At 37.9% G+C, this 24,947-nt stretch overlaps 1 protein-coding gene across 4 annotated transcripts in view; it reads right to left on the bottom strand.

The window, feature by feature from the left end:
• The window catches only part of pde4ba (phosphodiesterase 4B, cAMP-specific a), a 123,886-nt gene that overhangs the window by 8,704 nt on the left and 90,235 nt on the right, over positions 1 to 24,947 (bottom strand). For 3 of the 4 annotated variants that reach the window (XM_025006870.2, XM_017420531.3, XM_017420529.3), the window contains one exon: positions 9,350 to 9,462. In XM_025006870.2, coding sequence (XP_024862638.1) covers positions 9,350 to 9,462 — 113 coding nt within the window. Of the gene's footprint in view, positions 1 to 491; positions 578 to 5,292; positions 5,551 to 9,349; positions 9,463 to 24,947 lie in introns of those variants that run through there. The other variant, XM_017420532.3, reaches the window with a different exon arrangement.

A 24,947-nucleotide genomic window follows, 5' to 3' on the forward strand; every position in this document is an offset into this window, starting at 1 on the left:
GCTAATTTGGCAGATAGACCTGCATTAGTGTACAGGAATTTTAATGTTAGGAGGAAAATCTGCTCAATGTTTATACCTTTTTATATACGTTTTGAACAATTTCAACTTGTGAAAGCAGTTTGGATAATCAGATGCATTTGGTGGTACACAGAGACCCAGGCACTGCAGCAGCAGATGTTTATGACAGGCATGCATGCGCGTGCACAAGCATCCACATAATCACACATCCAAACAGACATACTGCTCTGCAGAGAGCTCAAGATGGAGCCTGAGCCTCAAAACACCATTCTGTCATACTCTTGTCCAACCACATGATTCAAATATTTTTGGGCTCACTTCAGCTTGCACAACATTAAAAACCTCCATTAAGTCATCTGATAAAATCTAAATTTCTTTCATTAAAATAATTATCTTCGAAGCAACAACGCACAGAGAGGTACAATAGAATGAGCGCGGTATCCCGAGCAGCTACGTAGGTAAGTGACACACACCTTAATGTAACCCCAAGACACCGACAGCAGGTAGTTGGCTTCAGGCATTTTGGACTCTTTTGTCTCGTTCCTACACAAAGCCAGAACTGTAATCCAGTCGAGAAAAATAGAGGAAGACAAAAAGGATTCTTTTAGCACCAAAAAAATCCCCTCTTTTCTCCCCTCGAATTTCTCTTCTCAGCAGCAAAGAGAGCAGCTTTATGACGGCTCACTTCCCCCCTTAGCTGCAGAAAAGGGCCAGCTCCAAGTCTCCATGCTTGCAGGTGGATGGATTGATGGATGTGTGGAAATTTTGGCTCTGCAGCCAGGCTAGACGATCCACCAGACTCTGCTGGAGCGGCAGCTGGAGCCGTGAGATGGGGACTCTCAGGGCTCTGATGAATAATGGAGAGGAAGCAGGAATGGGAGGAGGGGAAAAACACAGCATAGGAGACAGGAGGAGGAGGAGGAGGGAGTGAGGCAGCGATGTTCATCTGACTGGAGGGGGGGTTCCTCCACTGGATTTGTCTCACTTCGCTGCTCTCACTGCTGTAAGGCTCACACCCCCTCCTTTTTCTTTCTCCGCATGTTTTCCCCGTTTTTCCTCCCTCCTTCGTCTCTTTTTTCCTGTCAGCCCCAGCAACACTCTCCAGTTAGATCACATGATATGACAAACATGAAGAGAAGGGAGCCTTAATTACAGTTCAGTATCTCTGTATATATGAGGTTTTGAAGCAGCATTTTTCACTGATGTAAAATATTCAGCCCTCTTTTTTTCCTCCTAGATAATTTCCATCCTCTTTAATTTCCAGACCCTGTAATTCCCTCTTTAAGCCATTTATATCAAGCCAGCCATTGTGAGGGAATGTCATTGAGCTGTAAACCAACCCCTCCCCTCTACAATAAAACAATAAGGGCTGAAATGGCACGTTTTGAGGAATGTGAGCGTACATCAACTGTATTTTTATCGCCATTATCTCTATTATCACCCGCTGCTATTCCACTCCCTCTTTTGTGTCTTCTGTTGTCTCCTGACAACCAAGTGCGGCAGCCATTGTGGAGTACTCATAAGCCTGTTCATTATCTGCATCCCATAATGTTGGATGCCGACAGGGTGTCTGTGGGTGGCTATTTTTACCAGGTGGAGTGGTGAAGATGGTCAGAAAAGGTGACAAAAAAAGAGGAGAGCTGGAAGATAATTACACTCATTCCTAGTTTAAGGGAAATCAGCCAATGGGTTCTGTATTTGGCTGTGAGTGTGTATATGCCAATTAGAAGAACACCAAACGCCATAGCAACAGTATTAGGCAGCAAAAAAGGAGAAAAGAAAAGGAGAGGAGGGATGTTTTCCCTTTTTTCTTCTCAAGCAGGCTGCTGAGCTGTCACGAGGACACACCACACATATCGCTTCTGCTTGCATCCACTGATGCATCCATGAAAGTTGCCCCCCCCCCCAAAAAAAAAAAAAAAAAACAAAAAAACTTTGCCTTCTTCTGCTTTATCCCTCCCCCACTCTCCACCACTTATGTGTAAATTTCTCTCCTGGCTGTCATTTGCCAACACAGTTGCAATCTGTTTGCCTCGCTGACAGAATCGATGGGCAGTCCTTGGTGCAGGTGGTGGACCACCTGACTAAAATGCACTGGTACACCAGTACCAGTGGTCAATTTCAAGGTGTGTTTGTGCCTTGTAGTCAGTTTCGCTGGGGCTTTTATTGGAGGAGCCCTCAAGGAAGACTGCAGTGGTTGGCAAATGAGAAAAATGTTGTTCTTGCCACATCAGAAGTGTAAACACAAGTTCTGTGAGAGCCTTTAGGTCCGATACTGGTGTAGAAACTGGGAGAGATGTGTGGGAGATCAAAGCTTTCCCGAGAGGATTCCGGATTATCCTCCCACTGAGGGAAAGAACCAGAAGCAGGGAGGTAGAAGGAAAAAAAAGGAGGCAGCTCTTTATATAATAGTGTACTGCATAATATATAAGTAAACCAGAAATAACAGCGGGGGATGTCGCTGTGCAATGTATTGGAGAGCCGTATTTTGCTAGAGGCTGCAAAATGCCTCAGTATACACGATCAGACACAGACGCACAACAGCAACCTACACGTGCGATTAGCTAAGCTCAGTTGATGCTAAAATGCCACATGCATGTTTTACACACTCATGCTCTTGTTTTTTGTTTGTTTCTGCCAGTATGTGTTTGATTTAGTTCAATGAGAAGCAGAGGGGACATCTTTATCTCCCGTGACAGTGGAGAAAACTTAACCTCTTACAGCCTAAAGGGTGGATCTAATCAACTCTTTTTTTACATTTTTATTACTTATGCCCTGTGTTTTCTTTTTGTCTCCCTTGGTTTTAACTCCAAATGTCCTCTCTTCTCTCCCTCATCCCTCTCCCTCTCTCTTGTGCTGCTTACAGTGGCTGGCCTGATTCAGCAGAGAGCTGCAGTGGCAAAGGAGGTGAATGGAGCCTTTGGCATTTCTGTTGGGAGGTAGGAGGTGGTGGTGTGGGTGAAGGGGGGCACATAAAGCTGAGCTTCTCAGTTTAGATGTGATTCTATCGAACAGCTCACCGTGCAGGGCAGCCAGGCGGACAGATAGACGGACACGGAGTCTCCCTCTGACACGAGACCGAACCTGTCCACTATCTGCCTGGACATGACACGACACATACTATTTTAGGTTGATGGTTTTATTCCTTCCTCTCTCTTTCTGCTGATTGTTTTTAAATTTAAATTAATTTTAGTTTTAATTGGGCCTTTTTTATGGAATTAACTGGTTAATTTTAACATCATCTGCAATTTGTTATCATTGAAAAAGACGATAGTCTAAAATATTAAATCAAGTCTGAAACTCACATTATGGATCTTTTTGTATTCTTTACTTTAAAACTCACAATTTTCACAGACTGAAATGGTGTTTCAGAACCACTAGTGGGTGCCCTACGTTCATGCAGCTGTAGAGACCTCTGTGGTCTGAAGAGGAGATTGAGAACTCTGAGAAGGTTTCTGTACTTTCTACAGGTAACTGAGGCGAGAAAAATCTTTTTGTTTTTTTATTAATAAAAATACATTAGGTCTTTTAAATAATTTACATCAATTAATCTTTTGCAAAGCTAAAACACTATATTAGTAAGGTTTTTAGTCTGAGAACATTTATGCAATATCTCAGATGGGTTTTAGCCAGCATAAATTCAAGATGCAGTCATTTTTTTGTTTCCTTATCTTTATTTAAAATGACAAAAAGAATTTTAATCTTTGGCCGAAAGTAAGTACAAAATTTTATAATTTCATGCTTTTTGTCTTTGTAAAGGCCATTTAATGCCTGAGATAATTTAAATGGACAAAGATACAACAAACCTACAACTAAAACTCTTAGAGCTAAAAATACTGTGGGCATTCCCTTTTTTAAAAATATAAAATGTATTTATTTTTGATCAGCACATTTACAGGGCTCGTGGGTTTTTCTCGCCCCTTCAGTTTAATGTGTGACGCAAGCGGGTAAAACTGGACTGGAAATGACATAATTCTGTAAAGATCAGGGAAACAGTCTTACGTATGAAGTGTGCGTATGTTGACTACAGGTACAGACATCTCAAAGAAAACCTACCTACCTCTCACTTCCTGTGACTCACACACTCACACTAGCGTGTATTTGTGAGCTGGAGTGTATTCATGTGTCTCAGCCTGTACTGTAGAGTACAATGTATTGAAAAACAATAGGATTCAGGACAGGAGACAAAAAAGGAGGGAGTAACAAAGCAGACTGATAAATGTATTTCTATTGATCAAAGCTTCCCGAGAGAGATTTGTGATTTGTACCATTTTTTTGGCTGGAGGCAAACACTTCATGAGCTGCAAAACTGTACTCGAGCTGTGTGAGGCGCTTTAATAGCCGAAATCAAGCCAATGTTAAATGCCCCACTGAAATAATTCCCCACAAAAAAGCTTTTCAAAGAACAAAGCCTCTTGTGCTTTTCTGCACTGTTTCCTAAAACCATAACTAAATCACAAACAAGTTCTCTGTTCTACTTAAGATGTTCAGAAAACTTGTTTGCCACAGACTCCAGACTTTGTTAGTCTTTAAATCATTATTTTTGCTTTGCCTTGGTTTTAAATATTCAAAGTACTTTGAAATTTTACTCATTAAAAAAACTGACCCCCTTTTCGTTCAGAAAACACCGGGCTGTTTCAAAAACTAGAAACAAACACAAACTGGCTTTGCTCTATATGCTCTTCAAACAGACGAGTTCCACTAAAACCTCCTTAAAGTTTAAATCAAAATTTACAACTTTTTAAAAATTTTAACATCATGTGAATAACATGAAATAAAATACTCAAAACAACCTCAGAAAAAACCCAGAGAAAGATCCAACAGTTCTCATCTGCACTCAGAGCGAGGAAAATATTATTTGTTACAATACAGCTACAATACTTAATGTTTTAGTGCATAAAAAGATGCATAAAACATAATGAATCAATAAAGCATTAAAATACAGAAACAAAAGCAAATTAACTAATATTTGGAAGTTTAAAAAAAGTTTTACGTCCAACAACAATTACTGAAGATCCTCGGAAGAGCTTTCAAACAAATAAATATGTTTTATTTATCATTTCTCATCCAAAGTAATAAAATAAGTTTAAAGTCCTTCCATAAAAACTGTATAAAACCACCAATTTGATTAAAGAATTTAGTTTGACATTGGGGAAAAAGTTGTTCACAGCACATGAAGTAAGAAACAAGTTATTAAAAGAAAGAGCTACTCAGTTTACTTATTTTGATAATGATTTAAGTTTCTTAAACAGCGTATAATGCAAGAAAACTTACCTTTTTCCAAAAATTAAGCTTTCCTAATTTCTTGTCTTTCCTGTCAAAGCAGCAGGCACCCATTATTGCTGAATGCAGATCTGAGAGGGCTTCTGTCTGGTAAAGAGTCTGTCTCAGTTTGACTACAGCATGAGCTAAAGAACTGAGTCTGGGCTCTTTGACACTGGGAAACGCCACAGCTCCAGTGACTCACTCAGGGCTGTGAGGTCTGACTAGGCTTTACCTCACACCCTGTGAATGTGGTGCAGTGACTGAATGTGTTTGTGTGTGGTTGAGAGAGCTCCACTTCATACACACTCCCCTCTTGGGGGTAGACCCGCCTCTCGCCTCCTCGCTGCTCTTGTTGGCTGTTCACTCTCTGGCAGCTGGCAGGCACAGCTCTAATGTTTATACTGTCAATATCTCACTGATCAATCTGAATAGAATGTTTCCTTGTTTTAATGAACACAGTTGATTTCCTAGAATAAAATGAAGCCAGGCAAACTTTGTTTTTTTGTTTTTTTTCCCTGAAAGTTAGAATCTGTGAGGTGACAGACATCTTTGCAATTTTCAGTTTAACAAAAGGCTCAAAGGAGCAGCTTTAGTGGTGCAAGTGATGTGTTTAAGCCCAGTAATCATTCATGTCCAGTCTTCTGCACTTTGAAACCCATCAGATCGTGTCTTGCAGTTTTTTTTAGATCTTTATAAATTCTGGCAACTTATCATATTATTGATGCTTGAATAGAAACATACATCTTTAAGGCATCTATCAAATAAGTTGTTATATTTTTGTGATAATACAAATCCTCTTCCTTCTCTCATCTTTTTGAGCTATTTTGGTTGGTTAAAAGATGTGATATTTCCTTGTGGTAAATGATAGGGAATGACTTTTAATTAAAAATATTTATAAAATGGAATTCAGTTGTAAATGATTTGTTTATGCAGCAATACTAACCCTTTGCAGTTGCACAGACTAAAACCAATTAAAGCAGCTTTTTATAACTGGAACAAAATTAATTATTCTGTTGAGAATTGTTCATCGCAGTTCTATGACTTTTTAAAATTTCCTGCTATGAATACTTTGTGACTGGCTGCTTTACCTAAATCCTACTTTAACCCTTTTCAGATAACAGAGGGTCTACAGCCTTGAAACAGGAGAATTTTCCAACACACAACAGACCTTGGCTTGTGTATGTCAGCCATGCATAACGAAAAGGACAGTCACGTACTGCGAGTCCTCTGCAGGAGCAGCCCCTGCGCTTCACCTTGGAGGTGCAGCAGTAACCTCTTGCATTTCACTTCCCTCTTACTCATGTTTCATACTCTGCCACTGCAGCTAGAGTTAGTTTTTCCATCCTCAACACAATAGATGCACAAGGGTCACCTTTGCTGATTGGCCCATTCTTGTTAACAGAACCAGGCTGAGTGCAAGGAGACTGCAGTTGTGTCGAGTTTTAGTATACTGTTAAAGGACTGAGATAACAGATCTGTGTGAGATTAACCTATTGTTAGTACAAATACCCAGCCACGTATGCAACCAAACACACGTAGACATGAATAGTTCATACATGAGATGCAAACATGTTTGAGCAGAGCCTCTTACACACAGATTTCTGTGTAAGGACACATTCACTCGCTCGTCAAAGTCACAGCTATATGAAGGAGGGTCTTAATAGATAAAGACCACATTGTACCACCTGATAGGCTGCTCTGTTGATCAGAAATGTCTTATGTAATCCAAATTACACAGTTTACACAATTTTTCAGATTGCTAAGGCTCCTGTTGGTTCAATCCTGCCAAAGTTTTAAAGTTTTTGTAATTGCAAAACTGAATGAAAATAGATCATTTAAAGCTCATGTTAGATAAAATTAAACCAAAGGAAAGACTGCTTGAAACAAGATGAAATTACCTTTTTTGTGGAATATACTTGAATTGTTAAGCTACGGCTGATTTCCATCCTGAAACTTTCAATTCAAGCCTAGACGGTTTATTTTGTTCTTTAATCACTCTCATGTGTTTAAAGTGAGAATAGTCACATTGATTGCCAGTGCTGGAAGTGTGTGCTGATGACGACAGCAATAGAAAAAGCAAACAGAATCATTAACCAACCAACGAGTATGATGGGATGCCTATTGTCGTCTGGATAGAGAGCAGGAGATGATGGCGACAGGAAGAGAGAGTCACTCTGCCAGGCGCTCTGCAAAGATCCCTCACACTCAAACTCTGAAACACACAAATGTTCCCCTCCCTCTTCCTCTCTCGTTTATTGTGTTTGACCCTCCATGGGATCCTTCACATCCTGTTGTCCAGTTTTATGAGAAATAAGCTTTTCCTCCCAGCTCACATGACAAAGGTTTTCAGTCCCCTACCTAGCTTAACCAGCAGATATGTTCTTTGACTTTAATGATAAAAATGTCAAAATCAAAAGTTTTCAGTCTAAAACAACTTTAAAATACAGGCTGTAAGACATCAAAAGGGATAAAACTGGTATTCCATCAGTTTCCACTCTCTCAAACAAATGAATCATCTAGAATTTCTAAATGTTTCACCAGAAGACAACTGGACGTTTATTTTTAGTTCTTTGAAATTTTACATCTCATCCTCTCATCCAAAGGCTTCCAACAACAACTAATAAGCCTGAAACTTCCCACCAAAATGTACGTGCTTGTTTTTTATTGAATTTCCCCAGTGGCCCACCACAGCACAGAAGGCCAAAAAACATTAGCAGCCCACCAACATAATAAACAAACATCTGTATACTGTCCACAAGAGGCCTCAAACTTTAAACAGTGTCAGTAACAGCTCTTTGTATTGTGAACGATTAAACCACTAAACAGAAGTAGATTGAAGAAAATCACAGAAGTGAAACATTTGGTGGATGCCTTGAAAGTGAAGCTTAGATCTAATTTTCACTGTTCCACTGATAACAAAAACAATCTGATTTAATGCTTTAAAATAAAGCACTGTTAAAGTTATTTAAGCTACATACATGAATGTAAGATGTTTCCTGATAGGCTACATTTTACAGTAGCTGCAGCTTGTTTACTTTATAAGTAAAATCAAGAAATGAAAAGCAGCATTTACTTTGAATAACTAAGCAGAAACTCTTAATTATTGAGGTGAAAATATTGGAAATTATTGTTTTATTGAATTCAAAGCTGGGTTTTAACATTGTTTCAGTGCCAATATAGAAACATGTGTTCCTGTAACATTCTTTGTCATTTTACAGGAAACCACATTTAAAAAGTTGTATTTAAGCATAAAAATTATCTATATAAACATAATTACTTAGTCATAGATGTTTTACTTCACGCAGAAACTACTTTGAAAATGTCACTGAATAATTAAACAAATTCCCTCTGCATTTAGACGTAGTTTCAGTATGTATCAGTCAAGTAATAATCTTAGTGTAAGAAGAATTAAACCTTAAGGTCAAAAATCAGTTTGCATCATAATCCATCAGTGAAGAAAAAGGTCATAGCATGCTTTTATAAAGCTGCAGGAAATTATCATTGATGCACATCACAAAAAATCAGCGATGTAGAGAATCCAGTGGACAGAGAAAGCATGTTTGACAGAAAACAGGAACTACAGCAGGCCTTACCAGAATAATAATTTGTTGTAACATTATCTTTGCACAAATAGAATTAAAAATAGACTATGAAGCATTATATTGATTTAAGAAACATTTAGCTAGTCAGTGATTACTGTAGTTTTGTCAGACCAATCAGACTCCTCCTCAATGTGCTCAAGTTGAGTCCTGACAGAAAACTGCTGGCCTTGCTTGGGTCACATTAATTTTAGCTACAGTATTTTAGTTTTTTTTTTTTTTGTAACATGGCTGTTTCAATGTTTTATGTTAAAAGATTACTGCGTGTTTCAATATCAGCTCTTATGCAAATTTAACTCTCCCTCAAAGGGTAGATACTTTTCTCTAAGAGCATCAAGCAGCTTCTTTACTCGAAATAAAATGAAACCTTTACCCTTATCCCCCTCATAAAAAAATCACTTATTTAACAGAATAAAAAAGAGATGGGTAACATATAGAGAACTGTGTGGCCTCTTGGCCTTTCCTACCTTGTTGGAGGCCATGTCGCTGACAGACCTGTAGGTCTGGATGGTCTCCAGTTGGTCCAGACACCAGTCCAACTCTTCCATTGTCTCCATAGCCAGCTTCTGGTACGCCTCATCTGTCAAACACCCAGCACACAGAGGCACTCTGTCAGAACAGACAGTGCACATGGAGGCTGACTGCCCAGCAACTTTCATGCAACATCCACCCAGAGGTCCTGCTGCAGCCTTCTGCTGAGGCTGCTGCTGGAGGGAGTGAAGCTTTAGCGGTGGCATGCGGCTGCAGCTCTCCTTCATCATGAGGAGTGTAGTTGTGGTGAGCTGCTGGGACTCGCAGCTGTCAGGGTAAAGCAAAGTTCAGACCTGACCGACCTCTGTCTGTCATACATTAAACTTTTCTTAGTGCACATGCATGTGACCCCCCTTCACAAACCTCAGATCCTTGACTAATTTGAATAAAGCCCCCTCCCACAGACACACTACAGGAAACCGGATACCCTCACCCTTTTCCATTACCATACACAGGCACATGTACAGTATACACATGTGCAGAAAGACAGACTTTTACCACTGCAAGACAAACAAGGTTACACCTGAATTATTTACAGGCATTAATTGTGATGTTGCCATTTTTTAACTTCACCTGTTTTATAAACTTTGAGTAACTTTCTAAATTTTATAGACATTAAGTTTTTTTGTTTTGTTTTTTCATTTTTGATCTGAAAATTATTCAGTCAAAATGTTGACTTCAAAACCTGCTCACACAATGACCAATGCCTGTGTGTAATTTGGGCTTCAAGTAAGCTGAATGGTTACAAACAAAATCTTGGTAAATGATGATAAATGTCAATGGAAATCAACTATAAGGAAGATGCCCAGCAACCAGAGATACTTTAAATGTAATAAAAAAAACACAAGAGAATAAATAAAGCCAGTTGCACCACAGCTAAAAGTTTCTTACAATAAATGAAAAAGTTTGCATTTTAGGCTTATTGCTTGTTTTAGATGATTTTACACAACTACAACTGTAGGTCAAGGTTGGAGAGATTTGGTTTGGAAATTGTTGTGGATTTGCAGTGAGTTGGTTGGTAGGATTGAATTAACACACACACACACATCTGCTGCGCCAGTGTTGTGTATGCTCTGGGTCTCCTAGCTGCAGAGCATAACATGGCAGCCGGGCTGTATGGGAGGCCCCATAGGACAAAAAACATTTTTCCTCTCACATACACTATTACACTATCAAACCCTCTCATCTAAACCATGCTGAAGTCATCTTGCTGAAGTTAGTATCTGGCCTGCAGGAGGCCCACAATATATATAATATATGCTGAAAGATGAAAACAATAAGAGAAGGAATAAATTGTACTCTGAAATTTAGGCTATTCTGTATGTTTTCCCATTTTTTAAAAACTGTAATAGAAATAGGCCCATGTAATTTATTTTGTAATATTTTTGTAATTTCTTTGAAAGTGTAATCAGTCTGAAAGCTTATTATGAACAGCACACAATCTGCTCAACTTACCTCACTTTTTAATCTGTCGCTTATTTTTTTGAATGAAAAATCTTATTCTGAAATTGAATATGTTCCTACTTGTCGTACTTGATTTTGTGTATCAGAAATGTCAACCACACATACACAAGAAAAGCTCCCCATGTGCCTGTCCCCATGTTTGATGTAAACAGTTCTGGGATACAGAAGTTAAAAGAAGTTGGTGTGGTGTGGTGTCCTCCTTTCTACTTCATGTGTGTGAGCCTTGAAGCTGAAGTGAAACCTGGCCTTGGAGCGGCATTCTGGCACACACTCCAGGTTGAGCTGTGACAAATACAACTAGTGCCTTACAGTCCTCATATAAGAGTTATTTCACCTACAGATCCAGTCCAGACTGAACAGTTTTAAGTGATCAGCATGGTTTAGGTGAAAGGATTTGATCGTGAATGTGAGAACGTTTGATGGTCTATGCAAGAGGAAGAATATTTTTGTCCTAAGGGGCCTCCCATATATGTATGTATGCATGGGTATTTAGTTTATGACCACAAGTCTCTGATGTTCAGTTTACACCTATTTGATATGTTGGCTTTCAGTATTTCCAACATCTTTGAAGTGTTTTTTTTTTTGAAGTGCAGAAGGACCTTTTCCTAGAAACATTTTTCTCATTTGAACTTTCAAAAAGCAAAAAAGCAGTGGCAATGTTAAATGCAGAATTTGTCATTTCTGATTTTTTTTTAAATTTTTTGATTGTCAAACTAGCTAAAAACATTATTTAGCCTAATTTTGTTATTTTGATCACTTAAGTATTTCGATTATTGTAGTAATGTAGTACTATATTTTAGGTAATTTTTTAGATATAGAAAATGCCCGTAGTTGAATGTGTTTTAGGAGCAACTACAGTTTAAGTAGAACAAGTGTGTTCATTTCTACAGTGGCATTGTTGCAGTTTACAGCTGACATGGAAGTCCTTGGAACAAAAGGTGAGCCACTGAATTATTAAATATCTGAAGAAACATATCTTTTGTTAGATCTAAAGAGAACTTTAGAGCTTCTGAAGGTCGAAGTAATTCACATAAAACTACGGGTGCAGTGGATTCTAATGGCATTTGACATACCCTAACAGAAACACATAATTTATCAGAAATTAGATATTATAAATAAATATTTTAAAATATTTTTAGCAGCCTGGGCTTACCAATGACAATATAAATTCACAAATACTGAGAATACATAAGACAGAAGGTAAACTTTGACTGCCAGATTGAGCTGTGAAACACTTTCAAAAGTTGATCTTAAAACTGGTTCAGAAAGTCGACACCAAAAACTGGTCACACAGCCAACTTCTTATAAATCCTCACATACTGAATCCATTTTCTACATCGGTGCCAATTTCACCTAATTGTGATGCTTGTGTAACAGTTTTACTCTGATCCCTAACAAACTATGCATTACCTATACCACTGGAACCGGTTCAACAGTAAAATGTGAGTATATAAGTTCCTTTTTATGGACATTCAGTTACTTCTCAATAACACAACAACTCCGGAAGGTATTAATGCTGAAGAAAAAAGTGAAAGAAACTGCTGTTAATTTTGATCATTATACTGCAGGAAGATTTTTCCACCTAAACCTAAAGGGAATTTAGTTATGTTAAATTCCAACAACTGTGCACACACATAAAAAACAATCTTTTAGGCTTTATTTTGAAGTGGTTAATATTTGAACTGTACTTTTTCCTTTTTCAAAATCAAAGAAAATGTAAAAACATGTTCTTTAAACAAAGGTTGGACTTAGCTGCAACTGATGCACATTCAGCCTCAAGTAGTCTAAGGAATAGTATTAAAAAGCCAAATTTCTAAGTCGCACACTCACACGTTATGACAGAGGAGGGGATTTCCACAACCTCCAGTCTGACACAAGGACCTTTCTGATCAACACTCAGACCTACAGTGAGTGTCCCACTGGGGCAGACAGGAAACACACACACAGCACATATACTTCTGCTGAAAGGTCTTATTACTGCATTCAAACACAGACGTCCACATAAGTAGATTCCAGCTGAGAGCGGCCAAGCCAAGAGGCTGTAGAGGCAGGGAGGGTTAGAAGGGATATGAGGTCAGCGCTCTCAATTTTTACTGTAAGTTTGTTTCACTGTAATATTTCTTACATGGAGAAAGCTGCACAAAATAACCAAGCACACTGTGCATCCATGCTCACACTCAAAGGTTTCTGTCAGTGCACGTTCAGGAGCCTATGCAGTCACAACAGTGGAATAGCATGAAAAAGGAAACAGAAAAGCCAACATATGCTGGTGTAGATTCTCAGACATCCAGGACAAATGACTGAGTAAATCCTAAGAAGTTTAAAAAAACAAAAACAACAGGACTTCTTCTCTGTAGCTACAAAATAGAAGTCCAGTTATTTTGTTTTTTTAATCCCGTTTAAATTCTAACAAGATAATTACTTTACTCCATTTTCTCTTCCGTGTGACCAAGGTGACTGACTGGTTTCAGTCTCCATGATAAGAGTTTTGTTTTCAGTACCATACTTAGGAGCAGTCTTTGCCCTTTGGTGAATGGAGTTAAAGTGACAGCAACTTTAGCAGAGGGTTTCAGACTGAAGCTGCAAAATGCAGGGGACAGTAGAATAAATATTTTCCTTCATTAGGGCCTGTAAACCTGCTCTGGTACCATTTCTGGTATTTTGACTTTAACCTTTTAAAGGGAGGCGTTTTTGCTGCAGCAGGTGAACACACATCCAAAGCTTTAAGGGCTTTCGTGCATAAAGGTTTCTGACTAAAACATTCAAAACCGTGTGTTTAAACACGTGAATGTACACAGCTGCATTCGTCACCCTCTTATGGTGATAAGACAGTTGTTTGCTTCTATCATCCACCATCACATCCTGCCTGTGATGTGATAGTCAGTGCAGTGGAGCTTGGGGGCAGGGGCAAGCTTCTGCAAAAAGTATTTGGTGCTGTGATGGTTTAATCATGAGCAGATATGGGAATATATGAGATATATGAGACCTACAGGCATTGTCACATGCAAACGCATACACTGAAAAACCCTGAACATACAGGGCTTAGCATGGGAGAGTTGTTCTGTTCGTCACTTCTTGTACTATTGTCTGCTTTTAATTTTGGATGCAGAATTCATTGCTTAGGTTTTCACGGTTTACGTGTCACATTTCAAGCGAACGAGCATAAACAGACCACACACAAAGAGAAAAACTAACGCATGTTGACTGGTATTGGTTCTACAGAGGGTGTCAGAGAGACATTTAGCCCTATTTTTGCTTTACAAGAAGCAGCGAATCGGTTGATCTGAAAACCTCAGTGTGGTTACTCAACACTTCCTAACAAAGACCAGAGACCGTAGGCTGAGGCAGATGTTTGCTAGAGCTGAATTATGACTTCAACTGAACTGACCTGTCACTTTTCAAAGAATTGTGAAGGAACAAAATTGAAATGTGGGGGAAAGAAGGTAGTGGATGTTGTGGTTTTACGAGATCTCTGTGTGACCCTGAAACATTTATTTACTGAAAGTCATATAAACGGGTTCTGAGAAGCAACCAAATGACATCATAAGTCTGTGTTTTGTTATTTTATCTCATTTACAAAGACGTGGAATATCTCTCATTTGATAATATCAAGATTTTGTTACTTTGCGGTTGTGAATTATAAACAAGACAAAGGAAAATAATGACGGCACATTCTGTTTTAATGATGTAAAAGGGTTTATTGAGGATAAAAACTTCTGACGGCTAAATTTATTGCTCTGGGATACTGGTGCTTGTTTGATGTGGTGACCATCCAGAAGCAATATTGCGACACATTAAGAATACTAACTCACACATTAAGAATTTTGATGTGTTGCAACAGACCATGTTATTATATTTGCCAGAGCTACCAGTTTAGATCTTCTGCCAGTATTACTAAGACAGAAATGATAAAGGTTTCATGTCTCCTCTACAGCTGCTTGCAGTAGTTTACCAAAAAGACATGTAATCAAATGAGCTGAAAACTTCAGCCTGACTGAAAATTCTGAAGCAAATGAATTATTTTTCTGAATACATTTCTTCTGGTGGTTTTTACCAGATTTTCTTTAAACATGACACATGTTCAGGCTGCACGGAGGCGTGAAGGTGGCAGATTTGTCTCTGGGTCTTTATGTGTGGAGTTTGCATGTTTCCTCCATGTGCACACATAGGTTTTCTCTGGCTACTCCAGTTCCTCCCACAGACCAAAAACATGCATGTTAGATTACTTGGTATCTCTCGATTGTCTCGAGGTGTGAGTGAGAGTGTGAAGGGTTGTTTGTCTCGTTTGTTTCCGTGTGGTCCTGTGACGGACTTGTGACCTGTCCAGGGTGTCCCCCACCTCTCGCACAGTGACTGCTGGAGATAACCACGAGCTGCCCCACGACTCGGAATGGAAAAGCAGTTAAAAAAAGATGGACGGATGGCCCATTTTTAGAAACCCATGCCAGATACAATGCAGATTCCCATTTCCAACACTCAATCTGAGCACAACAACAAAAAATAACTACATTTCATCCTAAACATACAAATAAAAAGCAGTTTTAAAAACAGAGGTTAATATAATTAAAATGACAAAGATTTATTTTGTCACAACCTGTTTGCAACTGAGTCTCTGTGATGTGTTTTGTGTCACAAAATGGGGCATTCGATTCAAGTTTGACTTGGAGGGATATCAGTGACTCAGATTCACACCAATGTGACTTTGCGTCTGACTTGTGGCTCTTTTGCTTATGTTTACACTGACACAAAAATGACAGCCAAATGTGTAACAAACTTATAAAAATGCTTTGATAAGGTCACATGAAAACCGTAAGCATGTTTGTGTGCAGAAGTATTAACACTTTTATTACTATTATTATAATTTTATTTTAAAAAGAAAAGTGTTCTCTGTATGCCATGCACTATCTAGTTTGATTTAGACTTAAGAGGGTACTGAGAACTATAAATCTGAGCAGCAAAAACTCCCAAGAGTGGACAGCAATATTAGATCTTTTGCCTGATCTTTGGAAAAACAGCAGACAGGTTCAGCTGAGTTAATCAAACTGTCTAAATCCAGGTGGTATGAGATTGTTTTGATTTGGGAGAAAGATGGGTGATTTTTACAACACTGCATCAGTCAGTTTTTCCAACAGTAACAATTGTTGTTCTAAATTTTGGAAATATTTAGGCTCTTGATGTTCTTCCCATTAATTTTACGCCAGTTTTTATTTTAGTGTCTTTCTTAAAAATGTAAAGTGACGTCAACAATATTCCCCACAAAGAGTCAAAAAGAACAAAAAAACAGAAGTGATATTTCCTAATAAGTTCCTCCTAGAAACTTCTTTGCTCTGTAATATTTTATTGTTCTGGTATATGAGTAACCTTTCATAGAGTTTGACTCAGTTTGAAGTTTCTGTAAAATAGTTAAGTTGGCTTTATACGTTACTGTTTGCAGTAAAGTTCTCAACAAGAATAGACAAACTATGAGTCTGTGGACAGCGACAAAGGTATGAGGCTATAAGCTCTACTGCTAATGTTTGGAAAGCTATATTCCATCCAGAGGAGGTACGGCTTTTCTTATGACAGAGATATAGTTGCAACCCAAAATAAAAAGAGTAACAATGTCTTGCATGAATAATAGGGAGGTTGGGTTGGACATGAACCGGAAGCTGTCAATCTAGGTTAGACATGCACACACACACAATTCACACATGTACACTGTCAGGACATTGAGAGATACAAAGTGAATAACGCATGAAAGACGTAAATGTGAGGAACATACTGAGAGAGTTAAGATTGTTCAGAGACAGTCTGACAGCACAGGGTCTGAAAGTTCACTAAGGCCTCATGCATGTATCTCAGGGTCTTACAGGCAGTACTCACTGCTATCTGAACGGTCATCATGTTCTGATGTAAAAATCAGTTTTGGCTCTTCATCTTTTCTGTCTCTGATAACATAGACGTCAATGAGGCTTTCCGTCCTATCAGCAACTTTGCTCACAAGACCTGTGAGTACAACACTGTCCTTGAGCTGCTCCATGTCTCTCTCCATTGGTTTTCATTCTCAAACTTAAACATATTTTCCCCCTTTTGCTTAGTTTTGATGCTATTTGCAAATTCTCCTTTTCTTAATCATGAGTACTTTGTGTGTATTTACCTGTGTGAACTCCCACGTTGGGAGCAAAGATGCAGAGTGGACTGAATGGACCCCATTGTCATGCTGACTGGCATTTGCCCCTTGGGCTGATTAACAGGGATGAGAGGAGCCTTGAAACCAGCTAGCCAAACTCCTGTCACTGATGGTGTTTTTTCTTTGCTTTTTAAGTTTTAAAGTAGCGTCTAGTTCACATTCCAGTGGGGTTCCTGCTGGTTTGGTGGTGTGTCTGAATTCAGGGAGGATGAGAAAATTCTAGAGTTGTCAGGAATATACACACAGTGTACACTTTTCTTAAAACTTTACTGGCATATACAGTTTGTTTGTTTTATGCCAACAAAGCTTTACTCAGAAGTTGTTCATAAAGTTAAAATGGGGGACTATTTGGTATGAAGTGCTTTATTAATACATGTCCAGCATTTATAACAAAGCAAACTTTTGTGGTTCTAACTATCCTTAGAACATTTTGTATTTTCGTACATCCAGTGTCATTTGTAATCATGTTATAGAAGTGACTTTTATTTTTTTTTTTCCACAATTGCTAATAATGTTGCATTTTCATACATAAAAGAAATTAATTACATCAGATTCTTTGGCATTTATTAGCTTTTTAAGGTTGTTTACTTCCATTACAGTTAAAATTAAACATATTTTAAACTGGTTTAGTTCTGAAATGTTATCAGCAATTGAAATTTTGTAGAGCAAATATGTCTGGCCTACTAACATTATTTTGACTGTATTTAGTATTCCTGTCTTTACCCGGAGCCGGAGACTAATCGCCAGGAAAAACATCAGAGCTTTGCACGCAGCACTGAAGGACAAGCGTCTACAGTAACATATGAAGAGCAGCTGAAACAAACCTCATATGACCCCAAACAGCATGCCCTTCTAATGATGGGTATGCAAGACATGCGTGTCACTCCAAGTCAGTGCATCTCCGTTCATGTGCATGTGTTTACAAGCATGCCTCCTCAGACCACATCACAAAGCAGAGCCAATAAATACAATTGGCACTGGTGAGAATGCAAGATGAGATGGTGTTTGCCTGTACTAACTAAATTAAACTTCCCGACTGAATCAAAACTAAATATAGGTTTACTCCAAGCTTCAGCTAATTAGGCATGCAATTCATGGCCTAACAGTTTCCAAAAAAACCCAACTTTGCCAAAGAAAGTAGATAATATATGAATCAGACAATTTACAGGAGGATAATAACCCAAACCACGACTTGACTGTTTTGTTTCTGTTTTGATAAAATCAGCTATCTGTTTTTTATTTTGTTGGCTTGACTTTGAAAAGAACACTTTCTGTGTTGCTATAGAAAGAGGACACAGTAGGGTTGGTGTTTTTTAGTGGGTGGGGGGGATCCCAAAAGCTTCCAAAATACCCAAACAAAAGGGCCTGTCTGCAAAGCAGAGAGGGTTTGAATCCATCTGCACATAGCTGAACAGGCCTGCTGGCAAGGGAATACTTCAAGGGAAGGGCAGCCGTCTACTTTATGACTGTGCTGACGTCAATGGCATAATTCAAATACTTGCAGACTGCATTCTTCCAGCTTTCTAAACCTGCTCTCTTTCTGTGGCAGGCTGAGACCAAAACCTGGCATGGACTTTGACTCTCGTAAAGCAAAATAGGAGAATAACAATTGGAGTGGACTTGAACTGGATCAGTTTACGTTTTCTATCAGCACTGTGAGATGACTTCTGTTGTAAAGTGGTGTTATATGAATAAACTAAACTGAACTGAGTCATGGCCCATCAAAATGGCACAAAACAAATGTTTTCATTAGCTTGGCCCGCAGTTTCACAACATTGTTACAGATTGACGTACCTTTGTAAATGTACTACACATTGGCTGCCAGAGAGTGAAAAAAATAATGTCTGCAGAATTTAAAAGCTTTAACAACAAAAAAAAAGGATCTGAACTCAATAAAACTAATTTTTCCTTCTTGAAAGAAGGAAGTGAGACAGTTTGTGTGAAAGGGTATACACTTCATTTGCATTTTTACAGAAACCTCAAGGTATTTTTTTCTTTTCTAAGCATCTGATTATTTTAGAGCAAAGCTAAAAAAATTATAGAAAATGTTCTCTCTGTTGGTAAATATTTAATGACAGTTTTGTGACAATGCTGACTCTTTGTGACTCAAATCTCAAACTTCTTGTAGGTTTCTGACAGCAGAGAACAACTCATCCCTCCTGGAGAAACTTATCATCCTAAAATATTATTTGCTTTTACAAGCATAAGAAAAAATAAGCCTATAAAGAATTTAAGATTTAAACATTTTCTAATGGATGTCTGTTTTTTAATAAAGAAACTGAGCACCTGACATCAGATTCTTTGGCATTTATTAGCTTTTTAAGGTTGTTTACTTCCACTACATCCTCACAGTTTTTAGGAAAATGTCTCCTTTATAATGTGGTGAACATTTTTAATATGAAGCTTATGCTGTTAGCTTTACATTTAAAAGTAGGATACTGTTGTGTCGTCTGGTTTGAATAAAAGTCTCATTGCTGAATTGATATCTGTGGTGTTTATATTTTGTTTTTACTTTAAGCTCAGTCAGTCAATCCTACTGGGTAGATACAAAGAGTCAGATTTACTGTTTACAAACTGACAGGCAGCAAACCAACAAGGAAAATTGAATTTGCAGTGAAATTGACCAAGGTCTGCATGCGCGCACACACACACTCAAACAAGAGGTTCTTTTCTCTAAAAATGAAGCTGTGGATCTCCCGTGGTCATGAGCTGGAGGAGTATGTTACAGCGGGTATAAAAACTTTGAGTAGGGTAAATACTTGGCACAGCAATTTGTTTATGACACTGGTGACTTGGAAAAACAGAAATCAAGCCTGTCATTTCTGGTCACATTTTGACACTAGGATTAATTTTCAATTAAAGTGTGAGATCAGAATTACCACAATACAACTGCACATACTGTATGAGCTAACTTTCTTTAAAAGGATGAACTCTCAGTCTTCTTCTGGTTGTTCATTAACACAGTAACTGACTGAAAAGGTGTTCAGGTTATTCTGAAACTGTCAATATGTCAGTGACGCTGCATGGAAACCTCCGACCCTCTTTAACGCTCTCGGGACATCTGACTGACACTTGATAATTCAAAAGCAAGGAGGGGTGAAATGTGACCTAAAGCTGGACTAGGCAGTCAGCTGGAACCTTTCTATATCCAATCCAAGATGACGTTAATGTTTACACACAAAAATACAACCTGTTTGTAACAACATGTATACACAGGACTGAAGTGAGGAATCTTTATTTATTTATTTATTTAAATAAGGAAGGCAGACCATCAGTTGTATCTAACTTTTTGATACACTGCTAAGACATATTATCATTTCTACATATAAAGCCATGGATATGAATAATAGGTCTTAAGAGACTTAAACCGCCAAGTATAAACAAACCAAAATGATTATAAATAATAATTATAAACCACATATTACAATGCATCTTTCTTTCCTCTTCTGCTTTTAACTCATACATATAACATTACTCAAGTCCTCAAGTCATTAAATTTGATGTTGAAATGTTTGTATGAGTTGCACTGTGATACTTATTCACTAGCATCTTTCTCAATAGTGACAACATGTAGATTTTCTTAATTGCATTTTGTATTTATCACTTCTTGAAATAAAAATCTGCACCAAAGCGTGTTTTAAAATTTTTTATTCGAGTAGGTCCACATTTGTGGCTTTAAAAAAAGTCTAACTTCTAACTTTTTCACTTGAAGAATAAAAGGTATTGAATATCAAAATGTATTTGCATCTAACATCATGGTATTATGACATTAGATGAACTCACAAGATTTCCAAACCACTGATATCTGTGGGGTCCATGAGACAACAAAAGAAAATGAATGGACTAAGAATGTTGTCCCATTAGATTGTTCTTATTAGGTAAAATTATATGCAATGAATTTCCAGTGTACAAACAAACCCATGCTGCTCACCCTATCATTCCCTTGAATTTTCCCTCCTTGTCTGAGTTTCTGTTTAGCGACCAGCTCATTAATCACACACTACAAAGAGAAGACAAAGAACCAATTTCCTGGAAAGGAGAAAAAGACTGAAAAATACTTCATTTTATAGCACTCGAGTAATCCTTCCAAAGGAATATAAAGCTCAGCTGTCAGAATAAGGGTAAGCACTGAAAACGTCCTGATTTTACAAAAGACAGGCTTTGATATATAATTCCATCGACATAGTTCATGATAAATCCAATTAAAGTTTCTGACAGACTTATATATATTTGATTCATCATTTGCATAGTCAGCAACACAGTATCCATAAAAGTACTGTTGGCAATTTGAAATAATGTTTTAAAAAAGGAAAAGCGGCCAATGCTTGAGGTTCACAAGGGTAACTGTTTATTTCAAGTTGCCAACAAAAGCCGTCTCCCTACATTTTACTCGTCCATGCAGGGGAGTAGGTGTGTCCTAACTGTTCTGTGATATGAAGTTAAGGAAAGGGGTGTGCCTTCAAAAACAAAACAAAACAAACAAAAAAACTTAAATTTAAGTATTTTCTTTGTTAAACATTATTTTCTTGTCACAACAAACAGTATGTCTAGTTATGACAATGTATTATGTATGGTAGTAACAAGCATTTTTAAAACTAATCCATCCATTTCCTTTATCCACTTCTAGTTTCTGGGTTGTGAGAAGCTGATGCCTGTCTCCAGCCATCACTGTGAGAGGCGGGGGGACACCCGGCATAGTTCACAAGTCCATCACAGGGCCGCAGTCTTTAAAGTTGGTTTAATATGTGGTTAATCAATCAAGCAATATTTATTTCTACAATTTGGTCTCCACAAGTAAAATTAAGCCTCTTTGTATCTAACGTATCACTGACAGGTTGTGACTAAGGTTCTTTATATTACAGTGGTTTTACAGTAATGCATTCAGAGACACATGCTTACTGTAACCTGTATGATGTAGAAGCTCTGGCAAAAAATAATATTGATGACATTACCTGTCTCCAAGAGTCACATCATATAAACAACTGTTAGATCTGAGCAACAATGGAGAACAGGCGGTTTAGAGGAGGGTTGTGATATTCCTCACGTCCTCTCTGAAAGCAAACATACAGCTACCCACATCTGTCACAAAGTGTACACACACACTTATGTCAGACTCACCAGTGCATTTCGAACTCAGGTAGACTCACAGTTTCACCTGATGATGCAAAGTGTTGTTGAGACGAGCATGGACTCAGTGAAGGCACAGATGGACATGCGTGTGTCAGAGTTTGTACACACATGACATAAAGCAGGGAGCCAGTGGTAATGGCAGAGAACAGTCAACAACAAGATGGCTCAATCATCGATGACTGGAATGATATAAGAGGGGGCTGTGATTCCTGCTCCTCTTTTGAATGCTGTTCATATTTTCAGAGTACTCTTGTGTTTGTGACACATAGTGGAGAGAATGATGGTAATGTTTAGACTGGTACTGTGGCTGACCTAAGTGGTTACGATAGAAGGAATAAAAACAACGCAAATTTCTTGTCGTCCCTATTTCTATTTGTTTTTCAGCCACACGGTGCCACAGACTAATCTACAAATGTTAAAAGTTCAAAAAAAATTTCAAAGAAAAAAAAAAAAGAAGTGTTGACAGTTAGCTGTGATGAGTGCTTAACAGAGGCCTTTCTGACTGACTCATCCTGTATTTACTGACAAAAATTATCTGATGATGCCTTGGTCAGATTTATTGACACTGCAGAAACATCAATAAAATATTCATTATATTTTGCGTAATGAGCAGTTTGAGTTATCAAAAAATAAACCAAGTACTTCCTGGCTTTGTAACATATCCCAGTTTGGAATGTTAACCCCTAGCCTTAATCTCAAAAGAGAAGGGAAGGGAACAAAATAATAAAGAGTTCTGTAGTCATTGGTACAAGATGAGCCAGTTTAATTAACCACAACTGAAAGGCATCATAATAAAAACATCTCAATTGCATGAACAAGTTTTACCAAGACACAAAGCATTTCAGCTGGGTTTTTTTTTTTTCCCAAATCAAAATTTTATACAGTATAAGCAAAAGCAACATAGTCTAAATAATTTGACTGTTTTATCCAATGATGTATTGTAAATGTAAGTTTTTCACTCAAGGATATATATTTCAAAACCAAAAGAAGTTGGGTAAATAAACAAAACACAAACCCCATTTTGTACCAACTACATTAACTAGCAACTGGACTTTAAAATGAATCTGTCTAAAGCCTGAAACTCAGGGAGATCTTTTTCTGTTTTTCTTAATCTTTGAGCAAACTTTCCCTTACCTGTTTCAGTGAAGACAGATTTATAACCAGTACATCAATTATGCTCCTTGGAAACACTTGTTTTCATAAATGTGATAAACCTAAGAGCTATCTAAATGTTGTGACTGAGCAACAGAGCTAGACTTGTTGGCTAAGAAGAGCTCTGTCCTTCTCACTGAGCCAGTAGACAAACCAGCAGCACTTCTAGGCACTGGCAGCTGATAGTACCAAGTCAGAAAAATATTCTGCTCGAATAGAACCAAAGCAGTTTGATTGTTACAGGGCTGCAGTTCTGTTGGCTTTAGGACCACATCAATCGAGCCTCTGTGAAGTCATCACATTCTGTCTTGCAACATTTTTGTGCAATCCTTCTGCTTTTTGCACCCATGTGATTGACTGTTACCTGTGACAGTTCACACAATGAAGCCCAGTCAGGTTCTGCCCTATTAGTTCTACTTCTTTACAGCACCACATTTCTTGGCACTACCTTTCACTGTTTCTATGAAAGCATCATTGTTATGAAACAGAACGTTCAAAGCACAAGTGTTCAGTTGTGTATAAACTCGCTTTGTGTAGTAAGGGTGTGAGAATGAGAGATGAACATTGAATGGACAACTAAAGAAAATAATACATGACCCAGGGTCACGAACTATGAAAAACCAGGGTCTTTATAATGAGCTTAACATTACCCCCAAGCAGAAAGGGATTCAGTGTTTGCCAAAATTAACTAAAATAACTAATTAACCCTAATCCTCTTAATTCAATCTAGGGGTAAAATAAAATAAATTAAAATGCTGGTTTGAGGGAAACATTTACCACTGATTGGGAGACTAGGTCATAAGCACCATAAACATTCAGTTTAGTAAATGTCACCAAGAGATTAAATGTTAATTTCTTCTTTGTTTTGGGTCATCTGTGCAGACTATACAAGAACATTCAATATAAGGTTTTCTACCTCTCAATCAGAAACAATAAACACATTCCTCTGCACGCTCCACTGTCAGTATAAACATTTTAAGGAACTATCTGTCACTGAAATGCATCAGGGTCTTTTTCTTAGAAGTGGGGACTTTGTTTTGGTAGAGACAAACGGCGACAGACAAAACAGTTCAGCTGTTCAGGAGCTTTTAACTGTGCCGCTAAAGTTTCCTTTGTAGATACTGTTTTCTTAGTTGTCATGGAGCAGTCTCAAATTCCCATTTGCTCAGACTTCTCAGTTCCACTAGTTTAAGACACAACTAATTAAAATTAGAGAGACAAAATAGTTTGATCATTTGGTTATAAGCTATTCCAATGCAACACTTAAAATCACCTCTGTAAAAATAAAACTTTTCTCAGATTTGACCTTTTTTGTCCAAATTTAACTTATTTCCGTTCATCACACATCCAACACAATAAAACTTTTCCATTAAAATGGAACAAAACTAGTTTCTATGTGACTGTAAGGACACTGCTGTGCTGATTTTTATCCTTAAATTGCAACAAAAACATTAACTTGTTTAGTCAGATCAGTGGCTTTGTTCAGCCAATCGCACGACTACAAGACAGTAAACACAACACAAGTAGACAAATGTCAGCATCTACAATAACACAAACTGTACACATTAAGAACTTGTTCCTGGGTACAGTATACACATTCCAGGGCACAGCAAACACTG

This window comes from Kryptolebias marmoratus, linkage group LG24 (genome assembly GCF_001649575.2).
Source record: "Kryptolebias marmoratus isolate JLee-2015 linkage group LG24, ASM164957v2, whole genome shotgun sequence".
Lineage (NCBI taxonomy): Eukaryota > Metazoa > Chordata > Actinopteri > Cyprinodontiformes > Rivulidae > Kryptolebias > Kryptolebias marmoratus.